We start from the raw sequence: 20465 nt of genomic DNA, 5'->3' as shown, positions 1-20465 counted from the left end.
GTGGAAACAGGCTCCACCACTCACACAGGGTTATGTGGATAGTTCAATTGGCAGATTCCCAGCCCAGGGCTTTTTCTCTCTCTGCATTTATACCAACCACAAAAGTTGTTTGTCAATGTATCTGAGTAATAAAATCTCATGCTACAGATTATTCTGCAAATTATTTTTTTGAAATCTCTAACTTCAAATACCTGTGCTGAATGAGAAGCATTATTGTACATTCATGATGATTACTTATTACAAATCAGAACATTAAATGCAGCAGTATATAGAAATATCCATGGTCCTTATATGATAATAAAATAGGCAAAAGCAATGGCATATTAAATAAAGGAAAGGTATTAGGATGTGCTTGAAATTTGAGAGGGAAAATTGAGACAACTTGAAGGAGGGTCTGAACAAAGTAAGGATGTGATAATAAGTTTATTGTCAGAATGTAAACATATGTATTAATGCAACAAATATGAACTCAGTGCTCTGTTCCAACACGGTTAGTGTAGACAGAAGCCAATTTATGATGAAGTTGATGGAGGTTAAGCTTTTTGGGGCTTACTCGTATGAGCACTTTCCAAGGCCCTGGGGATAGTCTAGCAATGTATTCGCCTGATTATGTTTTATAATATGTGCAGTTGGTTAAGGTACTGTCATGGCTCTGCTCCCTCATGCCTTTCCCCTCACATCAGGCAATACAGACATGGTCATGGCTGCTTTAGGGATTCAGCTAAGGAAAGGCTGAACTGGAGATCCATTTATTTTGGATTGATGTGACATGACTCTGTAGCTCACAACATGGAAAGAGCTACTAGAAACTCCTACCGCCCACTGTGCTGACGCACCCAGTGTCATGACTCAAAGACAATGACACACTGTTTAGTGAGTGACGTCAATTGAAAGAGCAGTTTAGTTAGTCACTACACAAGGAAAGTCAAAACACTCTGATTTTTAAATAAGACTGAAATTTTTCCAATTTGACAATGCTCCCCAAAATCTAAATTATATTATCAATGAGGAATTGGATGGCAAAATATTAAACAAAGAAAATTAAACATAGAAAACAAATCACAAGTTTTCTATTCTTTCTGCAGAAAATATTCCAAAATTATTGTCATATGGAGAAACAGTTTAAGAATCTACAGAAGAAAAAATGTAAGAAAAAAAATTATAGGACATTTTAGGCCATTAATAAAGATGTTTTATTTCTTGATTTTGTGATGTTTATGCTATTTCCAAACTTTCTTAAAAATCTGTAAGTGAACTCAGGAGCTGGAGTAGTTCATTCACCCTGAAATTCTTCCTTGGTCTCTCTCTGCTTCCTGATCATCTTGTGAGCTGCTTCCCTCCACCACACTCTCCCACCATGATGTTCTGCCTCACCTTGAGCCTGAGGAATGGAGCCTGTTGTCTATGGATTGAGACCTCTGAAATTGTGAGCCCCCTAATCAACTTTTCCTCCTCTAAAATTGTTCTGGTCAAATCTTTTAGTCACAGCAGTGAAAAAACTGACTAAAACAGAGTGTTGGTGATGAACCTGAATAAAACCTGCACTGACTCTCATGAACCGCAGGGGTTCAACAAAAGCTGGAAAGGACCTATAACTCCCAGGACTGCTTCTAGATACTTCTGAGCACTGTTGGCTGGGAGAGTGTACTACAAAGCTCTAAGAGTTGATGCATAAGCAGGTGAAAAAGTAGCAATTATGTGTTAAACAACTGAAGACCAGTGTAGGTATGTCAAAAACCTATTCTGTGTATGAAACCTTATTTGCCATAATATATTTGTATGGAGAAGTTTGCAAATTCCTCCTAGAGGAGCTAGGAGTGTAGATGAGTGGTAGAGAACTCAACTAGCATGTATGAGGCCCTGGGTTCATATTGAACTCTGGAATTACATATTAGGGATTCTGAATCTGTATCCCTAATAGTCCCCTCTATTCCTTTTTACTTTTGGAGTAGAGGGGACTGTGGAGGCAGGAGGGGGCGGGGGGGGGAGAAACAAATACCTCCTAGAACTAGGAAGTTTTAAAAATCTACAGACTTCTTTCTTAGGTGGTTGACATAAAAATAAATTACTTTAAAAATAGCTTGATTTGGTATAAAATCAAGTCCATTTAAAAATAGAAATATTAATAACTTCTGAACTTGAATTCCAGAATTCAAATAATCTACTTAATTCGCAGATTTCATAAAGGTAATATGGTGCATATGCCATAAATTATGCTGTACTCCCAGCAAATGTGGACAACTCCCTAATCAAGCACATCAATGTTTCCGTAGTGAAATGCATGAAGATCCATACAGGTGGTAGAAAAAAGGATTAATATAGGTTTAACTCATTACAAGTTAGGTCTTGCTGTCAAATGAATTCACATAATGTCAGACTTTGCTATCACATAAGTTGAAAAAAAAAAGGCTTCTGGTTTTTCTGAGTTCTTTTGTACTCTGGAATTACATATTAGGGATTCTGAATCTGAATCCCTAATAGTCCCCTCTATTCCTTTTTACTTTTGGAGTAGAAGAATAAATCAATTGGTGTTTAGTCTCTTAAGGCCTGGGTATTTTATTTTTATTTTTTATTTTTTGGTTATGTCCCTTTCCAGTAATCCCAGGACTTTCCAAAGTAAATCAGAGCAGCACACAATAGAAGGAGCTATTGTCCTCTTGGGGACTGGTAGTGGTTGCTGTGAGTAGCCTCTTTCCCTAAAGTTCTGCCTTAAAAACAATCTGCTTCTCCAAATGAAGCACAAAGCCACAGGAGGAGGAGAGAAGTGATCTCACCGAATTGATAGATGGGGAAGAACACTGCCAGAAATCATGCCTCCAGATAGCATAACGGGGCCCATAAATACCACAGGCTCAAGGAGTGTCTGCACAGAAGCCTGTGGAGGATTCTTGTAGCAGGAGTGCTCTTGCTGCCATCATTCAACCCTCAGACCTTAGAGACTAGCAGGTCTAGGAGCTGCATGTAAACAGCAGCATTTGATATAGAAACATCATAAAGTTTTAGAATGGATGCAATCTGGTTGTTCACAACTCCTTGCTATGACTGGAGCAAATCTTAGCAAGATCAACACACCCCTTCATCTTTTCAAGATAGATAAAGGGAGGACAAGACCATTAACCCAAGGTTATAGTGAGTAGAATGCAAAAGAGATGGAAAGAGAACTTAGTGGGGGTGGGGTGGAGTGGAGTTAGAAAACTAAACACTAGGGCTGGGAATGTGCTCAGTGGCAGAGCATCCGGGTTCTATCCCAGTTCTGAAAGAATAAATAAATAAATAGCTAAACACTATCACTCCCAGGAGATTTTACACATTACTCTAAGTTAGGGTGAAAAATATAAATACTGTGATGAGCAACACAAAGATAATAGCATAACAAGCAGTTCCTGAAATGTTTTTTGTTTGCTTGTTTTTGTTTTGTTTTTGCTAAGGTTGATTTGATTTTTGTGGCCAATACTATTCTCTAGGGAGAACTGGAGAGGCTACTCTCACTATACCCCCAAATCATCAAGGAACACAGTAAAAGATTATTTGCAATTTTGCAATTCTTCAAAAAAAATTCTGCCCCAGTCAAGACCATTATTATCCAGAGGATCAATATTTTGATAATTTCTATCAATGTCTGCTCAAATATTTCACTGGGAGCAGTTGTACATATTTATTTTTCCTATAATAACAACAATGTAGAACCATGATTATATAACACTTAGATTCTTATTTCCTTCTTTACTGAGTCTGTCAGGAAAATCCTAAAACCATTAGTTCACTTGGAATATGGCATCAAATCAATCTATTGTAAATAAAGTAACATCTTGAACATATGGGAAGTTTAGAAGTATGAACTAATGAAGATAACCCAAAATATGACTTCCAGTTTTAAGCATACAATGCTTAAATTTCCAAGATAGTTGGTTTAATAACAATTCTTAGTTTTCAAGTTTATTTTATTCTTTTCATACTATACAAAATCTATACTATTTAAATTTTATGTATTCATGCAGATTGTTTTATAATGTAGCTTATCTCCATCAATTTCCATTAGTTCATAAATTATATAAAAATGTAATTCGGTTTGTTCTCTAGTAGTGATCTATCTTCTTGCCTTAACACTGTTCAAAGCAATATATTTTTATTACTTTTATCTTACTGTGTGTCAATCATCTACAGAGTACTTTAGAGTTCAAGGCAAAGGGAAAAAAAAAATCTACCTGGAAAGATGAGAACTTGGTCCTAAATAGGCTATTTTACCATTTCTCAAATCATGGGTAAAATGAATGCATGAAGAATAGCTACATATGAAAAGCTGTTCTTGGCTGGGCCAACAGTCTCTCCCAGCTCCTGGGAGGCATGACCTTGGCTGCTGTTCCCTGTGCCTGATGGGGCGTACACAACCTACCATGCTTGGTGGCTTCTGGCTGTCCTGCAATACAGATTTGATCTGGTGTGCGGTGCCTTGGTTACATTCAGGGGCCTTGGCTAAAGAGGGAGCAGTTTGATTCATGGGTAAAAAGTCAGGCAGGAAAAAAAAATGGTTACTGTATCAGATAATGCTTTGTGGCAGCCCAGGCAGGAAGTGTCCTGGGGCTTCTCAGTCCCCAATGACATGAATGGGAATTGTGACTGAAAAGAGCCTACAGATACTACTTTAATTAAAAACTGTTCCATTCTACACTTGAGGAAATCTTCAAATTTCTCTTGGATCTGTCAAGAACAAACAAATTCAATTTTGGTAAAGTATGATCACTAAAGTTGAGATAAATCATTATTTTATTAATATAAATTACTAATTTAGAGAAATGATAGGTCTAAAATCTTTGGTCATTCCAAATTAGCAATTAGACAACTATTTAAATATGGACATCTAGAGTTATGTCTGTATCTCTGTCTTGCTTACTAAAAGTGCCCCTGGGGGAATTTAGCATGTTTGCAACTCAGGAAGCATTTTTGAAGGACAGTGTTGTAAGAGGGGCTGTTATGTGGAAGAAAAGTTTCCATTTTAGGTTATCTACTATCAACTGACATGAAGGAGAAGAGAGGTCAAGTAAAGTGGAATAAAATGAATGTGTCCTCAAAAAAAATTCTGTATTGGTACTAAAAACATGCTTTCTTTAAACTTGAAAGAACTCTTTCATAAACTGTAGAACAGCCAGGTTTTGAAAGCAACTGTTCTTCACCTTCTGTTTTATATTGGTTTATTTTAAAAATGAAGCTACTAAAGAGTAATATTTCTGTTTTGACTGACTTTATTAGCAAAGAGACTATTCGATTTGCAAACCCCTTTTCTGCAGAAATGTAACACTGTGTGATTTACTGTACTTAATATTTTTGTCCCCTTAGTCACTTTTCTGGCTGAAATGCTCAAACCTCATTAGGGACGTCTTCCCGTTTATAACAGATGGACAATGACCACAGGATATAAAATGAACAGCTGTCCTCCTCCTCTTTGTGCCTTTCTTTACTCCACTCCTAACCCTGTTCCCTCACTTCCAAAATATTTGTATTTCTTCACTGCCATTATTATTCCTATCACAAGGAAGAGAGAAATCAATTCTCTTCCAATTTACGGAATGCCAAGTCATCTTCCAACAACTTTGAGGTGCCCACTCTTTGCAAGCTGCTTTCTAGAGCCATGCTGGGGAAAACAGGGAAGAAAAATGTAGAATGTGTCAGGTTTTGCCAAGTTGCCTGCCAGGCAGGCCTCCTTTCCCCCAGGGCCCACAAAACCTATGCCTGAGTGCTCAAGCCTGCCCCAGGTTTTAGAATGCCTAATCCCCACTCAGGCAGCAAGTGTTAAGCACCTTGTCTGCTCCACCCAAGCTCTACCATCCTTGCTGCCCTCTGGCTCTGAACTTGTCCCCAGTTCTTAGAATGACCCTTGCCTAATTCTTCCTGCAGGGTGCCATCCCCCAAACCTTCACTCTGTGTGGACCTTCTTGGGATGGTACCATGCCTGCTCTTGTCAGACTCCCTCCTAAATGACAAAGCCCTGCCTCTGGACCTCCCTCTTATCTGGACTTCCAATAAGCTGCACCTTGTCCTGTATGCTCTGCATCCCTTAATTATCATCGAGGTTTACTGCCTTACTTGTTTTCTTCTCACACATAGACTCCCCCACTTATTTGATAATGTATTTTCCCAAGTTTTATTTTGTTTTTAATTGACACATAATAAATGTACATGTTTATGGAGTACATTTTGATACAATTATGCGTCATGCAATGATCCTCATAATAAATTTCTTGAAAGTTGGGGCATTGCCTTTGGGTTTGCTTTCCATACAGGGAAAAGTGGATTGTTTTGTTATATATAATACACTTCCTAATACCATATTATATATAATACACTTCCTAATATCATGTTATATATAATACACTTCCTAAAGATCTGTGTGATGGAAAGGTCCCTGATTAATTAAAAAGAAAGTGGAAATCGCTTCTAGTGTTGCCCAAGGGTTTCATTCAGCATACTCCCTTGCCTCAATGGGTAAGTACTGAGCACCAGTGTGGAAGAGCACAGTAACCTATGAATTTAATTCAATTTGATTTATATTTACTTAGTTCTAATTGGGAGCAAAATTCTGCTTTACATACAAAGAGGGATGCATGTACATCCTTTAGCCTTCAAAGAATATATAAGCTATAAAGGGTGAATGTGGATGCATGGAAATGGCCAACACATAAATCAAAGCAGAATGAAGTAGGTGTCTTAAAATAGATTCAGAGGTGGTGAGGGTTTAGAGACATCAGGCTGGGGCAATGAGATGAGTTTTCATGAAGGAGTGGCATTAGGGAGACAATTTGGTCTACACAGATGATTGATTTCTTCTCAATCTGTATTTCATTGCTGTATCCCTTCTTCTAGAACAGCCCCTAATAAATCCTAGCAGAAAATATTTATGAACAAACTACTGATATTTATTTTTTAAGTATCATCAGGTGAGCCACAAATTGAATATTTCAAGAGAAAGGGAGTAAATCTACTTTCAAACTGTCCACACAACGACTTTCAAATTATCAGTTCAAATAATTTGAAAGCACTTAACAATTAATTTAAAACAATTTTCCAGAACCTATGCTTAGTAGAATTTTATAGCATTTCAGAAAATTCCCTTTTATTACTTTAAATGAGATTTGATTCTTTGGGGTAAAGTGGATTTGAAATATATATATATATATATATATATATATATATATATAATATATTATATATATATTATATATTATATATATTATATATATATATTTCAAATTATATATATTTCAAATCCACAATATATGTGTGTGTGTGTGTGTATTTTTTTTTCCTTTTTTTTTCATTTAAATTCATCTTTTATTCCATGGAAAGTATTAGGTCAACCCTGGTCTGAAGAGGCAGGATACACTAAATTATAATGAGTTTCACATCTTTCTCTCTTTTTTTTTTTTTTTTGTGGTGCTGGGGATTGAACCCAGGGCCTAGTGTATGCAAGGCAAGCACTCTACTAACTGAGCTATAGCCCCAGCCCCATAATCTATCTACTTACTAAATTTAGATGACAGGAATTCCACATATAACTATTTCAGATTTTTCCTATGTTAATATAGATCTTTGAAGATCTAAAAATCAACTCTTAAATCTTATTTTAATATATTTTATATCTAAGACTCTTATACTCAAATAAGAAGTGTATTTAACCTCATAAAGCATAGACATTAATTTGGTCATTAACATTTTCTGAACTTCTGTTTTTTATTTATATTTGTTTCAAGCTCATGCCACCAGAGATTTGGTTAATCTGATATAGGTTCCATGTTTCAGAAGAGGTTTTACTATTTCATAATAAATTCCCGAAGGTCTTATTTACCAAGGAGAGTGACTCTTGGAGAAAATGAGAATCTAATTTGAAATATACTTCAATAAGTTCTCAGAGGAAATGAACAATAATTCATACTGCAGTGTACAAGGCTTGATTTCTCCTCCCCCTGAATTACCTGCTCTAAAAGAGTTGAGAGATCTTCTCTACCAAATCAAGTTCTGAGTAATTAATATGTTTATGAATTAGGCTCAAAGGAAAAAGAAACTGTTTCTCTTATGTTGCATAAGGTATAAGAGTATAAAATCTCTTAAAAGTGGATTTTATTCCTTTTATCTATTTCAGAAAAAAAAATCCAGGTCTTTCTTTTACACAAAAATCTTTTAATTTAGCTGAGACTACCTCTAAATATGTAATTTTCAAGTTTTAAGTTTTCAAATTATGCTCATACAAACTGAGTAAGCTCTCATTTATCTCAGAGTTTCTGTGGCACATACAGTATAGAAAGAGAACAATTCAGGCCTAAGAACACTTTTATATCTTAATGTATAAAGAGAAAGCATTTATGCTTTAACTCTCCTCTGTCTTAGAATGATAAAATCGAACAAAAAAGCAGTGAAACACACACACACACACACACACACACAACCCCCTCTCCCCATAAACACTCTCTAAAAATCCTTAGGATGTTTATAAGTAAAAGCGGCGGGGCGGGGGGAGATACTATTTCTACTAATTATAAACAAATAATAGATGCTGGTTATTTCAATAATTCCATATTGATGAACATATGGGCATGTATTTCTGTCTACCTGATTCACTAAAAATGGTTTATTGGTGATTCTCAGTTTCCTTCTGGGTCATCTTTTCCATTGTCTGGGGTTCTCAGATTGCCTCCCCATAGCTCACTTTTGTCATGAAATGTCTGTATCATACCAATTTAGCACTTGGCTTCATAGCATTATGATACCACTGTAATGGTCACTTGTCACTCTGGAAAAAAATATTTATAGCATCTACTTGTTGTGAGTCCTTGGGTTGGGGACTGAGGATATCATGATGGACAAGTCAGATCTGTCTCCCAAGCCACACTATTTGCTCTTCATAGTGCCTGTTTTCAAATGTTTTATCTTTTATGAATTCTGTTATTTTGAAGAAAGAGTTGGCAAAAGTGAATAAGCATATTACTTGGAAAATTTTTGTGGAGTGACTTGAGGCAGATTTATATCCAAGAAGTAACAGTCCACTCTTAATATTGCAAATATTTTTTCTTAAGATTTAATTTTATTATATTTCTATACTGTTACAGACAAAAAGAGGGCCCTTTTGCAGACCTCTATCAAATAAGTTAAACAAAGAACAAAATCATACCATTTTAAACAAGTTAAATGAGTTAAAAGCCCCACTTAGCCCTCTTATTAAATACATTAAAAGTCCCAGCTGACACAGATTAGCTCCTTAAACCCAATTTAATGTGACATGGTTTATAGCCACAAGGGCCAGTCTTTCTGGTCTAACAGGCACTTCTGTTCTCCTTCAGTAAGTTGGTTGTGTTCACTCCATCTCCTCCCCTGGAAAACCTTTCTGTTTTTTCAAGTGCTCAGGTTGTTGGCTTTCAGAGACATCTCTCACTAAGAAGCCTCCCTGAATTGTACCACCCTGCAGGACCTGATTGGGGCCTGGAACCCTGAGATCAGCACATACTCCCACCCATTTATGACCATCTGGCCCTGTCCAGAGAGTCCATGCTCTGTGCATATCTGGTGCCTTCTACTACACCAGTGCTGTAAAAAGTAATATAAAAATACTATCCTCTCACTTTTTTTTTCTTACTATGGTTGAATTAGCTGAAGAGAGTGCCAAATAAATTTTCAGTAAAATTCTATTAAATGAATTATTGCCACAAAGCACTATCAGCATTTCCGTTTGACCCAGAACCCTGCGTGGAAAAAAACAGAGTTTGGAGGCATCCATAAGATAATGGTTTGCAAGGGCATCTGCTAAAATTTTTCTTCTTATCCCAGAGGAAATCTAAAGGAAATGGGTAAATGCCCCTAAGGCTACAACCATAAATTCCACAAGTCAAATCTAATGGTTCAAGGGAGGTTTGTAGCAAATCAATGTCTCAGCATAGAAATGGATACAAGATCTTTCATTGGAATGGAAAAATGAAGAGTTCTTCTAAGAATACTTTAGGACACTTTTCAAGATGATTTAGCTATTGATAATCTGATAAACTTCAGCTTGCAAAAGTGGGTTTTCAGGATGCATTAACTTTAAAAATCACTTAAGATACTCTGTATGTGTGTTTACATTTATGTGTGTATGTATTTCTGTATATATACATACATGCATAATATATATGTAATATATACACACATATATAATATATATACTACATATATCTCTGTGTGCATATATGTGTGTGTATATAAAGAGTTGGGAGGTAACTGCTGCTAAACATTGGCATGATAGAGTTTATTAGAGATATCCCTTAATAATTCAAGCAATTTCTGTACACATATCTCTGAAGTACCTGGGTTTCTTTTCAATAATATTTGTCACATAATTGAAAATGGTTACAAGAGCAATATAAAAATATTAACACAGTTTTTTCAAGTGTGGTTAAATATGCCTAATTATGAATATAAGTCATCACTGAGGTCATAAATAATGATGGATTCCCCTATAAGTTACCTAATGTAACTTCTGAGTCATTGTATTATACAATGAACATTTAATATCTTAACTTCCTAAAGAAAGAGTGACACTGAAACTGATCATATTTAATCATGTTACTAATATAGATCTGGAGAATTCCAAAACACACAAAGAAGTATAACTGTCAACATGTAGGGTTTTTAAAAAATAATCCATGTAGTTTTTGAGATAAGCATAAATGAAATGACTATGAAACTGTGGTTGATATTTTTTTTTCTTGTAGAGATAAACAAGTTTATTAATTTGTCTCTTGAGAATTGAATTTGTTACCTTGACTTTTTATATTCTGCCATCATGCATAGAAACTTTAGGTTTATGTATAAAGTAATACCATTTTTGTTGAATGAAAAGGATTTGGTGAATATATTGTAGGAAAAGCCTAAAGAATATGAGGGCAAGATGCCCTTGTTTTCAAGAATTGCGGGAGTTCATAATCCACTTGAATCAAACCGTGTAATATGATGTATTAAGAACTATGTAATGTTATGAACGACCAATAAAAAAAAAAGGGTTCCTAAAGAGTAAAAAAGAGAAATTAGTGAAAGTAATCTCTAACTTTCCTTCCAAGTATAAATAAAATATTGGATGCAACAATTTAAAAAAAAATGTGGTTGATATTTTGATATTTGGTTGTCATGGGCTCAAAAAGTGTAGGGTGAATATACACATTTATAACATCTCTAGAATTTACGGGCATGCTCCCTTATACCTTCTAACACGAGTGGAATGAGATCCACAAAACCATTTCTGGAGAGTTCTGCTTACTATAATGTATATTTTCACCACCTTACATCATATAAAATACAACTAATGGTTTTTGGCTCTCAAGAATTTTTAGTCTCAAAATGCAGCAAGTAAATATCCCAATGAAATTTCTAAGCAATAATTTCTTTTCATTAAATATTTTGTTTCACTCTAAATAACATTAAAATTTCACTTTTGATCTTAAAACTGTTACCCCAAAAGAAAATTTGTAAATCTATTTTTAAGTTATAGATGGAGTGTTCTCTCTTTCGTCTATCTATTTATCTACCTTCTTTGAATTCCTCAATTCTTCCCATCTTTGAATCCAAGATTCAAATTCATGCTTTAAATAATGCAAGCTGGCCTGGTGCATTGCTGCTCTCTGGCTTGTGGGGAAATCAGGGGTTCTTGCTAGCATATGGGTCTAGTCCCAAGACCTTAGACTGGTGCTTTTCTGGCTTTGGAGTCTCAGGTACTAGCCCTGAATTCTCTAACTCCCTTTCCTGGCTCTTTTCATTAGCTCTTCTGTAATTGATATTGTAATTGGTGTGAATATAAGGTAAGGAAAAGAAAATCTATGTCAAATTAGCAGTATATACTTCACTGTTCACAAAAATAGACATTTTCCCCCTCTCTAACAAAGATAATTTAATTGGTGTTGGATCTTTTCTCCCATGAATAAAGTGCAATTACTAATGAATTGTGAGACATAGTTTAAAATGGATTCTCTCATTTTCTTTCATTGCTTACATATATTATCTGAAATTAATGTTTATTGTCTAACAAAAAGAATAAATACAATATAGATAAATTGGTATCCATTATTCAACTTATTTTTTTCTTAATAGCATCCTGAATTTAAACTATTTGTCCTGGTTAAGAGCCTCAAAGTTACCTGCCATGCTGTCCTTCAAATATTGTTTTTGTCATTTTACTACTTTAAAAACTGAACTTTATTTTTTCCTAAAAAAGTATTACATGTTCATTACAGAAAAGTTAGGATATATTGTTAACAGGCCAAAGCATTTATTTTCTTTCTTTCTTTTCCCCTGTGGACTTGGGGATTGAACCCAGGGCCTTGTGTGTGCTAGGCAAGCTCTCTACCATGGAGCTAGTAGATCATTCACTAATAGATCACAGAACTATTAGGAACTTCTCATAAAAACTCATAAAACTTTCTCATTGAAAACTAAAAATTTTTGTTTTGCTAACACTATTTTATGACCACATATAGATGTATGAATTGTCTGTAAATTTTTGAAGATAATATTATCAATGTGAGAAGAAAGTAACTGAAACTGTAATCAGGCAGTTTCACACAATACCTGCACAAGCGAAAACAAGCGCATTGATGATAAAGTGACAACTGCATGACCAGCAGAAAACCGTTCTTAGCTACAATCAACCACAGTGAGTTTCTGGATGTAGAACCCTGACTTGCAATTTGCAGTTCAAGGCTATTGAGGAAAATGTCCTTTCACTAGTGGTGCATCTCCAAACATACAGGAGTGAAGAGAGTGAGACTGGAGGACCCTGTCCCAGGCATGGCTGCCAGACACCAGCAATTTTCACACTAAATGGGGAGATCTGTAAAGCTAGGTCCCAATCTAGAAGACAGGATCTTTCCCTAGAATATTCCCTTTGGAAATTTGGTTGAGATATCTCTCTCTCTCTCTCTCTCTCTCTCTCTCTCTCTCACACACACACACACACACACACACACACACCTTTAAAAATCAAAATGGTATGGAATAGAAAAGACAACAAAACTACAAACACTTGAACCAAAGCCATTGTATTTTACTGAATGCTTTTGGTATGAACTTTCAGCTCATATAAAAACACTTAAATATCACCAGATACAGTTGGTTTTTTTCATTATTTATGTCAAAATTAAGCATAATTATTTATGTCAAACATAAACCCTTAATTTATTCCTTTTTAGCCACCAATAATTATCTCTTCCACTACCAGTTAGTCAGAGCTCAGGCAACTGAACAGATTTCTATCTTAGTCTGAGAAAAACATAACTAGTGAGATAATTCTACTGTAATAAAATAACCCAATGTATTTAAAATCCATATGTAAATACTTTAAAGATGTTCCAGATTTTCAGTAGCATTTTTAATACCACTCAGCACTGGAGAGGACTGGAACAGAGTGTAACATTTAAAAATATTTAATTTCACTTTTAAATGTTTTAAATTATTTACTGCAAACTTAAGACTTATTCTTCTATAAAGCCAAAAGAATTTGGCACTGCAATTCTGATTGTACACTGTGATTAAAACAAACATTTCCAAGTTAAATTGCTGTACATGTTAAAAACACTTACCAATGGAAAACTGGAGGACAGAAGCTGTAGTTGTATTTAGGCCTGTCGTAGTCTACAAAAAGAGAAACACAAAAAAGAGACATGAGAGAAAGAGAAGGGATAGGTGTTGGAAAGAAGAGGGAGGGGGAAAAGTACCATCGAGAAAGGTCGCACTTATCCAGGACTTTGTTCATTTTTATCAATATGGTCTGAATACAGATATATTTCCTGCTCCTCTTGGTGGGGGAGAACTATGAGAACCTGATTTAGGCATGAAGAGTGAACTTCTCAGAGTGCTATTGAAACTCTTTTTAGGGCAATCTACCAGGTAAGCTTGTGAAGGAATTGAATGAAGCCCTCTCTACTCACCCCATCACCTTTCCCATTCTGCTACAGGTCTGGGACTCAGGGGATGCCATGAAAAGGCTACCAAAATAATTGGGAAGTAAATGAAGAGCAAATGAGTAGAATAAGATTATTTTGAAAAGTGAAGAGTACAACAGCTAAAGAATACAGGATTTCTCGGGGGATGCTGCAAATGCTCTAAATTGATTGAGACAATGGTTGCATAACTTGTTGAATAAATTATAAGCCTTGAACTGGACACCCAAAGTTCATGAATCATGGAAATGGTGGATTATTTCTCTATAAAACTCTGTGTGTGTGTGTGAGAGAGAGAGAGAGAGAGAGAGAGAGAGAGAGAGAGAGAGAGAGAGAGAGAGAGACTGAATTATGGGCCAAGAAATAGTGATCCAATACATTTCTGCTACATTTTCAAGAAGCTTGCTTAATTAGAGAAATGCAAATTAGATCTACACTGAGATTCACCTCACTTCAGCCAGAATGGCAATTATAAAGAACACAAGTAACAATAAATGTTGGTGAGGATGTGGGGAGAAAGAATGGGATCCTAATAAGAATGGGATCCTTTTCCCTGATATGCAGATGCTAACACACAATAAAGGGAGGGTGAGGAGGGAAAGAGTTGAAGTCAGTTGGATTAGACAAAAGGGAAGGAAGGGAAGGGAGGGAGGAGGGGAATAGGAAGGACAGTAGAATTAATCAGACATAACTTTCCTAGCCTTGTATTTGAATACATGACCAGGGTAACTTTGCATCATGAATAACTATAAGAATGGGATCCTAATTAGAATAAGTTATACTCCATGTATGTATAATGTACCAAAATACATTCTACTCTCATATATAACTAAAAAGAACAACAACAACAAAGCTTGCTTTAACAGTTTTCCTTCTTCTAAAGCAGCACTCATGTAGTTTTATCTTTACATTCTTATTATTTTTTAGCATTTTAAAATTTGTTCTAATTAGTTATACATGACAGCAGAATGCATTTCAACTCATTGTACACAAATGGAACACAGCTTTTCATTTCTCTGGTTGTACATGATGTAGAGTTACACCATCGTGCAATTATACCCATACATAGGGTAATGATGTTGGTCTCATTCCACCATCTTTCCCACCCCCTTATGCTCTCCTCTTCCCTTGCTCCCCTCTGCCCAACCCAAAGTCCCTCCATTCTTCCCTTGCTTCCCCCACCCCATTATGAATCAGCATCTACTTATCAGAGAAAACATTTGACCTTTACTTTTGGAGATTGGCTTACTTCACTTAGGATGATATTCTCCAGCTCCATCCATTTACCTGAAAATGCCATAATGAGATGATAATGAAGCTTCTTGTTCTGCTGGGTTCCCAAGTGCTGTATGATAAAGTATAGGATGTTTTTTGTGACTCCACTTTCAAGAACAGAAAGTGTTTAACTGTGTTTCCATGGTGATAGCAGCAGTAGGCTGTCTTTCTGTTGCTTATCTTATGTTTTAACATCTCTAGATGTATTCCTGCACCTTGTTAGCCCCCAGTGACAGAGCCCATGAGTGTGGAAGAGTCAAGTGCTATATAGTCCATGAGTGAGTGATCAGACCTCTTGCTCTGCCAGGACCCGGTTGAGATATGAATATTGAATGATATACCACCTGATCCACAAAGATGACTGGACATGTGCTTTAAACATGTGGCTTTGAGATTCAATGAAGCAGAAAAATAGGTAAAAGAGGAGAGGACAAAAAAGATATGCCCTACATTATCCAGCTAAAGGCATTATTATTATTATTATTAGCTACTAATTTATTTTAAACACCGCAAAAATCACTGGTATCAGGGTGACAGAGAAAATTTTCTCTTTAATTTGAATCTGCCCACTATGCCCATATCTCTGTTTCTTCCCCTGCTAGATACACCAGAAAAAAAAAAGTACAATAAAATTCTTTAAAAGTAATGTTTTTCCTCTTAGAGCTTTTAGAGAAAGTTGAACTATCTGTCCTCATGGGTTTCTACTTAGATAATTTGATCTTAAAATTCAAAGAGGCACAACACCAATAGAGAGATTTTTTAAAAATTTTTCAAATAAATTGAATGATTTTATGTGACTGAATAGATTCCCAGATGAATAATGAAACACTTCTGAAATAGGTTCTTTGAAATAATGGAATTATATAAATTGAAAACACCATGGTTATTGCTACTGTTAGTGCATTAAATTTACTAGTCTTCAATTCTTACCCTGATGGTGTAATAAATGCTGCTCGTGTCACCTGCATGATCAAGTTCCACAGTGGTGACCTCTGCTATCGAACAGCAAGTTGCATGAAATACTGCCAAATTTCAAATTACATGGGTTAACTGAGAGTGACCCTAGCTCTTTGATTAGTCATTGATTCTGCATTTTTTTCTTCAGGGATGCTAAGGTCTGGTGCAATGGTTGATTATCATTTTTTAACATTTACCTAATCACTTTATTAGTAAAATTGTCAGCTATAAGGAAAAATAGGAAAGATAAAGAGAAAGAAGTAACAAGAAGCACTGCCTATAAAATCTACCCCTCTGTATTTGTACTTGGGTATTAAAAACTGTTTATTAATCTTGAGTTCAAATATGTAACTTTAGTTTGCAATGTTAGTAAGTCTTTAAACCTGACATTCTGAAAACAAAAGGGCTTTTTAGGAGGCTTTTGATAAATAATATAGCAATTATGAATAATTGATGAAGAACTTTTATCCTATCAAATCTCACTGCTCTTAAATAATCAAATAGACTTCAAACTGTGGAAAATTAGTATGATGACTAAATGAATCTGAAGAATTCACTATGGACTTAGGCTATTCATTCTGTACTTCTTCCATGAAAAATGTCAGCCCAAACCCATGCATTTCCATATATGTAAGAATAATTTAGTAAATAATTTCTTTTTAAAAAAATGATGGTTCGGGCTGGGGCTGTAGCTCAATAATAGCTTAGTAGTCCTGTAAACCCAAGCTCCTATAATGCCCCCCAAATAGCAGCTACCATATCTGACTGACTTTGCCTTTTATTGACATGAAATGACTATGTATTTAAATTTGATGTACTGGGGGCTTCTCTGAAATTGTTTTTCACTCCCTCCTCCCTTTTGCCCTTCTGAAGGAGGACCCAGACATTATCCTAAATCATTCCTTTTGCTCCTCTGACCTCTTCTTTCTTTGACTTATTTCTTCTCCCCAGTTTATCTCAATTTCTAGGAATGGGCAAGTTCTGCAGGCAAACATCTCATGATGGGAACCCAGACTCCTCCTTCCCCCAACAGTAATGACTCCCCTGATGCCAACAGGACTCCACATGACCAGACCTGAGATAAAGATCAACCAGATCACTATGGACCAAGACCACCAACTACACATACTTCTCACCTCGCACCTTAATTCCTCTCCTTTGTAAACTGTCATTACCTTGAAGGTAAGTCTTAAGTCACTAGACCTCTGTCCTTTCCAGTGTTGGCCACACTAAAAGTATCTTTCTTTTCTATTTCACTACCACTCTTTCTGTTATATGGATACTTCTTGGGGCAAGTGGCCATACCTGGTCTTTTGAGACCCCCCTGGAGCTAGACTTCTGATCTAGGCCTCCAATCATAGAGATGTTCTTTGTTGGCATTTTTAAAAGACATAAAGACTTAATCAACCATGGTTCTTGGTCTATAGTTGTTTTACAATATCAATAAGAATTAAATTTCTGAAAAATAAGAAAACATGCTGTTTAAAAAGTGATTTTGGGAGCTGGTATCTTTCATCAGTCTTAGTGAACAACAACTTTGACTGGATTCAGTCTTGACATACCGTGCAGATTTTTAATTTTAGTAAACATAAGGTTAATGGACAACCGGATTTCTCACTTTTCATTTGATTTGTCTGCTTTCTATAAATACAATCTGGATGGAAATATATATTTTTACTTTGGGGGTATCAATACAATATCAAAATTATTGAAAACTAGAAGCCACTAGTATAAAACATGGATGTCATCTTATCCTTCTCAATCTCTTTTCATCCTATTCCCTTTAAAACTGTAGTAAATTCATCTTAGGGAAATACATACAATGGAAATACAAAGCTACTTGTTCTTTCTAATTTATCAGATGAAGATAATTATAATTATTTTTGAATATTTTCATTTTCAGTTGCAAGGCTAATCTCTCATTAATTATATCATGTAGTTCAAAACTAGCCTACTGGGATATCAATAAACTGGGATATAGTAAAACAACCAGAATTAAATACGCATGGGATCAAATAAACTAGATGTTTCAGCTTTTATGCTATGGAAATATGAAATTCTGGCATTATATTGTTAGACACTTTAACTTCCTATTAACCAGTAGAAACAAAAAGAACTTGCCAAGATTTCTAGAAACATTACTGAATGGGGGCACCTTCTAAAACAGGCAATTACTCTAAGCTCAATTAACTATGATAAAACTTTAATTTTATTTCAAGGTTTATAGATAATTAATTCAGTCATGGAACATTATTTAAAATGTACTAGAAAATCCTTTTTTTTTTCCAGGAAGAATTTCACTATCGGAGTCACATGTGTCTGTAAGAATATTATAACACCTATGAGTCTTGAATTATGAGCACCTATTCTTTTAATTTACATCCAATTAATTCTGTTTGTGTTCTAATTTCAACTACAACTCTACAATTCATCAATGCTCTGAAGCTTGTATCTTTAATAAATTAAATGTACCTATTGCCATAAAAGAGGTATCCAAGCAGCATAAAATAAGAACCATGTTGCAAAAATTAATTGGTTTTCACATTTTGATAACTAAATTGACTTTTAATTGCCTATTTAGGTTTTTCCCCCCACCTTCTTTGCCATGGAAGTCAGCCTTTTGGCAACTTTTAAAGTCAATGATTGTGAAACACAATGTGTGACACAGGTGAAAAATACAACTGGTTACTAAAAGCCCCATGAAAAGGAAGACATGGGAGAAAACAAGAGAACAAGCATTGAAGTTTAAGCTGAAAAGCAGAAAAACAAAGCAGAGAAGATGCCACAAGAGTATTAGGGGCAAAGTGCTTGAACCCTGTCTTTTCACTGCTTTTATATCCTTTTTCAGGATGAACTGTAGTCATTGTGTAAGAGAGATGGACCAAGTAACAAGAGGCTTATTAGCCACATGCTGATGGCTAGGGGTTTCATTGCTTTCAATTTAGAATGTTCATGCTTCATTTTACATATGGTTCAGGAACTTATCTTTGGCAAGCAACAGCTAATCAGTCTAAATTAAAGAAAAGTAACTTAGCTCTAAGTAATTTAGCATAAACCAGAATTTTTAAAAATCTGATTTATTTAAAGTACTCTTTCATTTAAAAAATTATCTATCAAAGTTCTTCCATGTTTAGGAATCAAAGTTTAATGTTTGTTCTTCAAATTTATGTAATAAATTTGAAGAACAAACATTTTGACTTGCAAAGAGAAAATCAGGACAATTTTAAGAGCAAGTCTTTATAAAAGAACTTAGAAAGTCATGTTATTTAGAAATTATATATATTACATATGTGTGTACATTTACAACATACATCACCATATTTTCATTTTTAAAGGTCATCTAATTATAGTGATGTGCTATGTTTAATGAGATCCATTGATGTTGTCCATTTCATTATTGAATTAATTTTTTACATTTGAAAATAGACCGTAAAATTATCCCTCATGATTTTGAGATATGTGAAACAGGATTCATAATATAAATAATACTTCAAAATTTTATCTGAATAATGAGTATAAGAGAGCCTTTTGTTGGCAAAAAGCTCAGTAAATAGTATAATGGAGTAATGTACATAAATAGCACATACTTACCAATTCTCGTGGACCATATGGCTCACAGAAGGTGACAGCATTGCCATGCATAATTGCACCACACTGTTCTCCAGTTTCACAGTTGTTACATTCAACCCTGCAGGAACACAGAATGCATTCCCAGTCTGAGAACTAAGGGGCACAATGTGGTGTATAGCTTAGTTAAGGAAAGGCATAATAGTTAATGTTATTCGGCTCAAATATTCATTTCACAGACAGTAAGGTGACAAAGTTCAGAAGACCTGAAACCAGAAAGACTTGAACATAAATCCCAATCCTTGCAGTTACTTGCAGTGGTGAGAAGTTACTTAAATCTCCCAAAGTTTCACTTTGCTGGCCTGTAAATGAGGATAATAATGCTGACTTAAACATCATAGAGTTACAGTGAGGATTACATAAAGGTATGCAGAAAATACAGAGTACAGAACCAATTTCATAGTAGGCCCTTAGTAAAGGAAGATAGCATTATCAATAATTACATATTACATATATTATACCCAGTACAAGAAAGTTTGCACCTAGTCACTACAGCACACACCTATAATTCAAGCTCCTTGGGAGGCTGAGACAGGAGGATCCAAAGTTCCAGGCCAGCCTGGGCAATTTAGGGGGACCTTATCTTAGAGTGATAAAACAAAAAGAGCTGGTTGTGTAGCTCTGTGGTAAAGGGCCACTGAGTTCAATCCCTAGTAA

The 20465-nt window shown here is 35.3% G+C and overlaps 1 protein-coding gene across 2 annotated transcripts in view; it reads right to left on the bottom strand.

Annotated features, from left to right (window-relative positions):
* The window catches only part of Reln (reelin), a 452281-nt gene that overhangs the window by 210840 nt on the left and 220976 nt on the right, over positions 1–20465 (bottom strand). For both annotated transcript variants that reach the window (XM_077796721.1, XM_077796720.1), the window contains exons 7-8: positions 19773–19869; positions 13590–13641 (exon numbers count right to left, since the gene is read on the bottom strand). In XM_077796721.1, coding sequence (XP_077652847.1) covers positions 13590–13641; positions 19773–19869 — 149 coding nt within the window. The remainder of the gene's footprint in view (positions 1–13589; positions 13642–19772; positions 19870–20465) is intronic.

Source organism: Urocitellus parryii, chromosome 3 (genome assembly GCF_045843805.1).
Source record: "Urocitellus parryii isolate mUroPar1 chromosome 3, mUroPar1.hap1, whole genome shotgun sequence".
Lineage (NCBI taxonomy): Eukaryota > Metazoa > Chordata > Mammalia > Rodentia > Sciuridae > Urocitellus > Urocitellus parryii.
The sequence above is the reverse complement of the archived record's forward strand: the minus strand, read 5'-3'. Positions and strand labels throughout refer to the sequence as shown.